The 10063-nt window shown below is 39.0% G+C and overlaps 1 protein-coding gene across 1 annotated transcript; it reads right to left on the bottom strand.

Annotated features, from left to right (window-relative positions):
- Positions 1-1300: 1300 nt before the first annotated feature.
- On the bottom strand, positions 1301-4714 carry LOC139724419 (uncharacterized). Its single transcript, XM_071635563.1, has 2 exons — positions 4502-4714; positions 1301-2359 (listed from the first exon to the last, which is right to left on the bottom strand). The coding sequence occupies exons 1-2, from the start codon at positions 4583-4585 to the stop codon at positions 1301-1303; spliced, it is 1143 nt and encodes a 380-aa protein (XP_071491664.1). The 5' UTR covers positions 4586-4714.
- Between the last annotated feature and the right edge of the window lie 5349 nt (positions 4715-10063).

Genomic DNA, 10063 nt, shown 5'->3' with positions numbered 1-10063 from the left:
TTTGTTAATAATGCATCTCCACCCGACATGAACCATATTTGACTTGGATGGTGATTCATGATAGAAGAAAGAATCAGTCTTTACATTTCTGACAAAGAAATTCTCGTCAGTTGCAATCAAAGAATATCTCAGATTGTCGTGACTGTAGGAAAGTCGGAATTAAAAAACCGAATAATTAAAATCAATCTAGGCCTATAGAAATTTGAAGTTCTTGCCTTTGTCCATAAGATGCAAATGCCACTTAAGTACATTTTGACCAATAATCATCGACGGAATGAGAACATGCACCCAAAATAATAGATGTAAAGTAATCTACACTTTAAACTTTTGGACGGATTGTCACTGATTTGTTGGTAAGAATAATCATTACTTGTATTGACCCCATTGCACGTGTGCAGTGGAAATGTAGTCTCATGAGATATATCATCATAATTAATACTGTCTATTTTCAATAAATGCATAATCTTACTTCACACACATACACAAAACATAATGACAAAAATATGCAAACAATCAGCAAAAAATGGACGGAAAAAGTAAGACTACCAGGTTTGTTTCTTGCCACAACTATTCGGTAACAAACAATGTTGATCTGATAAAGCAAACTGACTTATATTACAGATTTTTCACAAATTTACCATTCTTTTTGCTGCTGGGAATATACAATGTAAGCCATACAATATGAAAGGCATGCTAGCATCGATGCTGCAATGATATCCTATCAATTTGATATCTGAAGAAGATTCAGTATGCCATTCTAAGCTCTGGTAATTAATGTTGATCCCTTTGCTTGTATATTACTACATTTGCTCGATTTAATCATATTACATTACGCAATTATTTGATCACATATTATTATGATATGTTGAGGTTTAATCCTGTGATCTTGGGAAAGAAACAGCTCATAAGACTGATTTCATGGAAGAAACTCTGACGCTTCAATAGCTCTGGTAGCTCGTTGCACGCATTTTCAGACCAATTGAGACGCATTCGTCTTAGTCTGTACAATCACTGGTCATAACGAGAGTATCGATCGCAGCTCATAACAACCCTTACAACTATTGTCACTGATCACTATCTATAATTATGTCCCGAAACCACAAAGATTTCTCGATGATAGTTTGGCAAAATATATCATTATCTTTATGATCCTTTATGGGAAGAGTGGCACGGAATTTCAACCACCATCCCCCTCCGATTAAATAGGCTTACATGACGATGTATGGATTTGCTGATAATTATGGCCGCTTGTCTTTGCTTGTTTTCCTCATTTCCCTACAAGCGATACTCGCAAAGACTATTATCGGATAATTTTCTTCTTCTCTTCGGGTTTCTTTTCGAGTTCCTGCATATACTTGTAAATATCTGGCGTCACGGTTAGCGTGAACTTTTGATCTAACAATCCCGGATACGGTTTCGTCGCAGAAGCGCCGCAACGCTGTACGCTCGGATAGCCGCAGTCAGTCATGGGATGGCACGCGGTGATGAACAGGAGCCGATCATAGAACTCGACGGTTTCACCCGAGTATTTGAGCATACCTTCGGTCAATTCTCGGATACCCTGTTGTACCTGACCCTTGCTGATGATCTCCATTTGCGGCGGGAACTTCTTCTGTAGCATCGCTAACCATTTGACCTTCGGCATGACGATTGGCAAGGTTTCAATCTCCCACTTGACATCTACCCGGATACGCTGTAGGTTCCGGATTAACTTTGTGTATGGTTCCTCCGAGTCTTCCTCGGATAGTCGTTTGTTCGCCTCTGAAAAGAAGGGCAACGTGTTCATGGGTCCCGGTCGATGTATAATCAGCATTTTCCCAAGGGGAGATATCGTCTTCATGATGTGGAGAAAAGTCTCAGCCGGGTTCGTGAAATGCTCGCAGGAGTCTTTCAGCATGATTTTATCAAATGGCGCCTCCTTTTCGTCCCTCTGAAGATCTTTAGAAAGCTGCCGGAAGTACTCCTCAGCCCCGACGTGCGAGATCTTAAATGGCAACATGCGCTGGTTGCTAGTTTCCTCGTAGTGGATCAATCCAGGGTAGATGTTGACCATGGGCTGAAGTAAGCAGAACTTTTCTTTCACCTTCTCGGCAAAGCTGCCCTTGCTCGCACCAACATAGGCGAACCTGTCGTGGGTGTCCAACTCCAGGTGTTTGTGGATGAGTTTGTACATGGCGTCCTCATAGACGGGACCGAAGCTGAAGACGTCGTCGTCGGAAAACGAAGGGAGGTTGAGCCTATCGGACCAGTGCTCGCTGATGACAGCAAATGGTTGGGGTGTGGCCGGGATGATCGGGTCACGTGGTGTGTGAGGACCAGGATCTGGCACGGCTTGGTGTACCGTTGTCTCCAGCATGGTCTGCAAGAAGAAAAAATTAGAGACAATATAACGTTAGAATGAAACGTATACGAAATAGTCTGTGGAGCAATATGCATGCATGGTAACAGATACAAAATTGTACTTTCTGCCTTATACAGTGCAACAATATGCAACACGCTCACTTATCTATGATTACTATATAACATTAGGTTTTGTTGATATTTTGTTTTGTTTTGCCTTCCTTGTGTATTTGTTTTGTTTTTTGACAAAGGCAGATGTTCTGACCAAAATATACATTGTACAGTATACCCTAAAGAACTTCAGGTACTAGTGTATCTTAACTGGGCAGGTCTGTCATGACAGACGAGAACTCCTCCTAATTTCGTTGATCTTTTCACAGTTCTCAAGGGAGGTATGCACAATAAAGTGTGTTTCTTGCTCATCGACCATTTTTGCTGGTAAGACCTGAACGGTCCTATCTATAAAACTGCACTTGTGAAAGTTTGAGTTCTTAGTGGAGTCGTCATCATTTACAGCGGATTCGACGTCTTTTTGACAAACGAAGGCAAAACGTTCATTGAACGTGTTGTAACAAACTGACATATTTTGGTTCATCAGTAGTCTGCCTCGCTTTAAATGCTATCAACCTAATTTTTCAACAGAATGAGGTGAAAGAAGAAAAAGAGTAAGTGGGTGCATGCGTAGTACGTGCAGATCAGTACATTATGTCAAAAGTCAAGATGATAAGGTGCTACGTTTAGGCATACATGTACGTGCTCTGTCTGCGCGAATTATTTGAATAAACAAAACCCTTGCATGAACTTCGACTACCGACAACTGTTGGGCAACATGTAAAAGATACCGTTGTCTTTATCGTAATGTGCACTCCATATCTAATGGCGAAGGACTGATGTTTATCTCAAAGCGCTTCAGCCAATAAGATTTCATGTTTAATGTTTGTGACCAAAGGTGTAAAGATGTGTACTCTCCAATCTTCTCGGGAATTGTAATCTCTCTAGACGCTTTCGAGTGAATGTAACCGTTAGAACAAAAGTTCGATCTCAAGGAAGCGAAGCAACTTAAACTTGATTGACGGTATAGTGTTGATAGGACTTGGTAGCTGTGAATGCATCAAAGCAAACTGCTGGATAAACGTACTAAATACGGGTAATCTGATAAGACTGAAACAAAACAATAGATTAATTAACGTATACTTTTTAATTAATGTGATATTCCACATACTTCTAGTTAAAGGTAAGAGTTTTAGGACCTAATTGTGAATATGATGTTTGACATAATGAACGATTTGCTTCATATACGCACAGATGTACAGCTGTAAACTGTCTTTAATTTGAGAGGAACTTCAAGTTATATGATACATGTAGGTTATGCAGCCGTGTATTTAATTGGAGAACAACTATATATTTTATGTACATTCGATTTTACAACACAGCACTCATATTGTGGCAGTGACGATAATGGGCCTACAATAGTATCCATGTACATGTAGTTAATATTTGATAATTGTGAGAAAAAGTTCTCACGACTGTATAGTCGTAAAGCGTGTAGGCCTACATGATGCGTAATGATGTTAACGATGTTGCCAAAGAAAGTACACTAGAAAGTATGTGATGGTCAATACGATAGAACTAAGCAGCAATTAACAAAGTTATGTTATAGCTGCTACGTGCATACATGTGTACAGAAGTCATAATGTTTGTGAAGCACGTCTTTAATAGTCTATTACAGAGTCAAAGACTAGACTAAAACTATTCCATAATTCAACAGAGAGAGAGAGAGAGAGACCCCAACAGATACGATACAGGATAATCATGAACTCTGTACATTTGCAGTGTTCACATGAACAAATACGTAGTTAATTGAGCAACAAACATTGTACATTGTGGTAGAGACAAATTAAACAGGTAAATACAGTAATCTATACTAGTACCCCTTCCCCCATCTTTCTCGATCTTCTTCCTCGCTAAGTAAGCCTACTGACCGCCGCGACGCTGGCGTATGAGTATAGTACTTGTGCTTGTCAAGCGCCCAAATGAATAGTGCAAATATTATAAAAAGCTCACTCTTATTTTCCGCCTGAAAAGATCGTGACGACTATATTGGGTCATAATATACACGTCAATGTTACGAGTGCTTGTGTTTGAATGTAATTTTCCTCACCCTTTCCTTTCTCTGCCCTCCTGTTGGTGAAAACATCCCATCAATGTGGAGCATCGTTGATAGCTCGGATCGCAAACCAGCCATAGTCGCATATGAGAAACCAGGTCACTACAATGTCATCCTGGCAAAAGATGATATCCCAAGAAAGTCAACTGTAATTTCTTTTGGGTATTTCAACTTGCTGCTCAGATAGGCCTACAGAAGACGTTTGACTTGTTGGGGAAATTGTCCATGTTGTGCGATCGAGAATGTGGGTTCCAACGCGAAAAACCACGTAAGATGTAACTGAAGAAGTCTCAACACAACAGGTGGATTGGTAACCAAGTACTCATGTGCGATAACCGGTGGATTTCTCGGCTTAGCATGCAAAGCCGAACTCAGTCGACATGTGTACACTCGAACACAACTTTCCCAAGTGTGTGATCGAACACACACACACACACACACACACACACACACACACACACGCCAAAGCACCGAGCCTCCGCAGACTGGCCCCTTTACCCTCCGGTGTCAGGGCATTGTTCGGTTGCCATGACGCAGCGACGCTTGATCAAATTTACATAGGTACACACAGACAAGCCTTGATTGTGCAGTCATTGTGTGGATAAATATCCGAATGGTGCGGCTTTGAGAGCTGTGGGTAGGATATTGATGGAAGCCCGAGGAGGGGACCCAAGGAACAATAGGACGATTTCAATTATTTCACCCTGCTTTGAATGCCTAATTGGTGATAATAAATGTGTAAACCTTATATGCAATGATGAGTTTGTTTGACATTGCGGAGATCGATGCTGTCCAAAATAGAAATGAAACACACTTTATGAACAGGACGGATATTATTAACTATACTTTGAAGTACGGCTGGTCGACAACTTGATCGATCGCGTAATTCATAATGCTTTTTTTTTTTTTTTTTCCAGCTGAGAGCCTCCTCCCTCCGTCCCCACTCCAACCCCGTGCTGATGGGGTAATAAGCGTTTGCCTTTTTTAATAAATGAGGCTGGCTTGTTTGCATAATAAACAATCCGAAGTTCTTTCAAAGATAGGAAGTACTTTCACCATTATTGGCTATCATTACTCCAAAAAGTCAGCACGATGAAAGTTGCTCATAAGCTCTGTCAGGACCAAAATACCACTGTGATTTATGACTGCATGCTTTTGACTTTATCGATTTCATCGTTCATATTGCTATATTGCTGGATTATTTTCTGCTGCGTTTTAGATAACCCCTCCTAGTAAGCGTGTTTTGTTTTGTTTTTTTTTTGATTACCGGTTATTATTATTATTATTATTATTATTATTATTATTATTATTATTATTATTATTATTAAAAATATCTCGGTCTTAAAGTGTCGCCGGAGCCATATGTTTTTGGGTTATCCGTCTTTCCCTCCTTAATCTATTTGTGACGTAACTTCAAAACCTTTCGAGGTATTCTAATGAAACTTGGGATATGCCTGTATTTGTGAGTGGACAAAGTTGTGCCTATCAACTTTCGGGTGCACATGCTGAAGGTCAAAGGTCAAAAGTCAAGATCAAATTCGTAAAATTTCACTATTTCTCCAATATGCAATGCCTGGAGGCATTTTCTTGAGCCTTATATAGTGTATATATAACCAGATAAAGATTTTCTAGCGAAAGTCTTGAGCCCTGGGGTCAAAGGTCAAATATGTCAGGTGAAAATGCTAAAATATCTCTTTTTCCCCATACTCGGAGTATCTCTAAAACGACTTAAGGTATGATCATGAAACTTTATGCATGATATATTATACTGCCTGACAGTGATTCTCTTGGAATTTGGGGGCATGGGGTCAAAAAGGTCAGGTTAAAATGCTATTCTACTATATGCTGTATGAAATAATAAAATTGTGTGTGTGTGTGTGTGTGTGTGTGTGTGTGTGTGTGTGTGTTTAATTTGCCAACATGAAAAGATGGATGGACTCATATTGAGCTGCACTATAAATTATAGCTGGTTTTCCATGGAGTTAAGTTAGATGTGAGGAGGGATCTACTTCACCATCTCAGGTTATGCACACTGGTCTTTGCAATGAATGAATGAAGTGAGATCTTTTACGTGCATGGATGTGTTTGACTCTTTCACATGATTGGGCGTCTCCATTTATTCCTATCTGAGGGAGATCAGAGAGAGTGTTTTTGCCTCTTAAACATCATTGCTCAGATATAGACTCAGGAATCGAACCCGCATCCTTTGGATCTGATGGGGGCAGACGCGCTACCGAGTGAGCCAAATCACCGCCCCTTTTCTCTACACCTTGGAGATTATACCAATTACTCAATCCAAGCTATAGGTCAACTAAACATGCATTACTGCACAATGATAAAGATTTTAGCCATGGCTTAACTGAAAGGGCAGTGAAAATGTCAAAATCTTACAATTTTCCCCATATTTTGAAAACAGCTCAAGTATTGTCGTAAAGTTGATATAACCAGTTTAGTGATTACTTGAAAAATTGCAGGCCATGGGGTCAGATGGCAAGGGTCAAAGGTCAAGTAAAATGCTCAAATTCCCAAATATTTGCTCTGTGAAACAACCTTAACTATAATCCAAATGAAACTAGTTCAAGGAAAGCAAACACTCAACACATTTGTGACAAACATATCATATCATTTCATATTTTTGGCCAATATTATGTGAAACTGTCGTCTTACATTGTCAAGTCGTAAGTAGTCCTATTGGAAAAACCATGCAATTGATACGACGGAGGTGCATACTTGTCACATAGCGACATTCTTAATTAACCCATTCCCTATACGGGAACCTGGTGGCCTGTGTATTAAGTCTATGGGGATTCCAGAATTCATTATGGAAGAGGTTACGACTGACATTAGATTTCTCCATATAAATGGATCCAATATTAAACCAAAGAACATATGATTTTTTTTTTTGATTTGTGCAGGGAAATTCAAACAAAAAAGACTTTCAGAATATATCACGTCAGGGGACAAAATCAACGATGAGGTCCCCGTTGAGGACGAGTCCCGAGTATACTCGGGCAGGTGTCTATGGGAAATGCGTGTTGCAGCAAATTAAACCGTCCTCAACGGGTTAACACTCAAAACGTGACTGGGTTGTCTTTTCGTTGAACCTGTAATTGCTAACATTTTACATTCAGGTACAATGATTTCACAGCCTGTTTTTTTTTTTTTTTTTTTTTTTTTGTGAGTGCACATATTAAATATGTGCACTTGATTTGATTATAATTTGATTATAATATCTATGTCATTCATAGACGACGAAGTCTGCACTTCCACTTTTCCTCTTGGTCATCATCAGCTCAAGAGAGCGGTGATATCATCGATGATGAAGCAATCGCTGTTGATATTTACGTTTAGGTTGCAGGATAAGACAGCCAATCAGATTTAGCCAAACCAGGGTAAGTAGAAAATCTTCACCTGCTAGCTTCTGTAAATTAAATACTGACATAACTGATGACAATTTTTATTTCTTTCAAATAACAGTTATTCATATTTCAAACAACAAAAATAACATCAAAATTTTCATTTACATACATAAATTAGAGAGAAATTTAAACATAATCAAATAAATCAATTGGAAGATTAAGCAAAGGTCTGCCACAACGTGTTTTGTTTACTTCAAGTCTTTTCTGTAATTCTGATAGAAACATACATTATATCGCAATTTACGTTCTCTATTATCAACACATTTGTAATTACGCAGTACTATCAATTTATGAATATCTTAAAAAGCTATATTCATAACATCATCTACTTCCTCTTCTTCATTGTTCTTTAACAAAAAATGTAATATTAATGTCAACGGAAACATGAAAAACTTGCTGAATTAACCAAGAAATATAGTTCCAAAAACTTCTGTTCAGTTTACATGTAATAAAAGCATGTGTTATTATCCTCATCTAGCTGACAAAGATCACACTTAAAATTATTACTTATTTTCCACTTAAACAAATTCATCTTCACTGGTAATAAATCATATAACACTTTGAAATTAAATTCTTTCAACTTATTATCTTTTACTTTAACCAAATTACGTATACAAAACAAACATTCCAACTGATAACAATTTAATACATCACGACAGCGTCATGTTTATATGGTTAATAAGGGTGGCTCCGTCTAAAAGATACAATTACTCATTCGGAGGTTAGACACATTTCTTAATTCAAAATGAACACAGTTGCTTCCGTGTAAATTCAGAGAAACAAGTGAAATTTGTAGGGGGAAACCATCGTTTTTCTGTTTCAGGACCTGCTCGCGGAGTTTGAGCAGAAAAAAAAAAAGGCAGAAAAAAAGGAGACCCGTAGCCAATTCCAGGACCGGCATGAAACAAGTTGCGCTGCTTTTAAGATTGGAAAAAAAAAATGGCGACACTGAAACTTTTGTGTATACGATTATGTAGGCGCCTATGTAGGTCATGTATTTATGTATAAAGGTGTGTCCTGTATGTGTGTATGAAGCTTGGCTCCTATGTGTATACACGTATGGGGGGGGGGGGGGGGGAGAAAGAGAGAGGGAGAGGGGGAGAGAGGTGGATGGTTGATATCTTATAATCGGGATATAAAATGATGCACACATTTTAATAAACAGACGGGGAGGGGGGAGGTAGTAAAGATATGAATATTAAAGCTCAAACATCCATGAAAGCAAACGTAATAACTGCCTATAGAATTATATTAATTACAAGGTGAAGCTTTATACGCACGTCAGAAAATGAGCTACTTGCAGAGTATAGGATTGGAGTTCTATATAATTAATGGCATGCAGTTGTACTTCTCTATCAAAATTATTTCGTTAATTACATATTATTGAGAACTATGACCCTTATCAAAGTTAGGCGTATACATAGTCAACCTGTCTTAGCGGCCAATGTCTAGCGTTCTCCTGCAAGACACCACTAACAATCTATTCCCTCCGAGAGAAATGCCATAGGGCCTATACCCTGTCATGTAAACTTTTTGTCACCCTTGAGTAGTCCTTAGACAGGTTTGACTGTTATACTTGAAGCGTAAAGGATGATTGTCTTTGACAGTTTAACTACTCTGTTCTTATAACGGCAGAAATATCTGTCAACTCATTTTCATTTAGAATATTATAGTTGCTTCATTTATTATTTTTCAAGGGCCGACTATCAAACATGTCATAGGTAGACTAAGTAGTGGCGTTAGCAGTAAACAGTTTTTCTCACGGTTCACTTGAAAAAATTTTACTTCCGTATAGAAAAAGACACTAAGAATGGCAGTCGCTGGGTAACTTAACCGGCAAGGTTTAGTCAGGACCCTGTCAGTTATGAAGGGTTGGTACCACAACCTGTTCAAAATGGTGCTACATTTTCTCCATTCGTTGTATTTTGATCTTTCCTGCCAGTTTTGGCCAGTTCGCACGTGCGGACCATTGCGCGCGGTACGTGGTGCGCATGCTGTAGTTCCATGCCGATATGACGACGCCCACATCACTGCACGCGAGCCTCATTTAGCGCACTGCACACGTTTTGTGCACATGGGATCGATCAGTGCAGTGCAGTCTTCCTATTTCCTGAATGTTTAGTTGTTCGTACGTGAA

Source organism: Diadema antillarum, unplaced genomic scaffold (genome assembly GCF_040938485.1).
Source record: "Diadema antillarum isolate AM-2024a unplaced genomic scaffold, OU_Dant_1.0 scf00000213, whole genome shotgun sequence".
NCBI lineage: Eukaryota > Metazoa > Echinodermata > Echinoidea > Diadematoida > Diadematidae > Diadema > Diadema antillarum.
The sequence above is the reverse complement of the archived record's forward strand: the minus strand, read 5'-3'. Positions and strand labels throughout refer to the sequence as shown.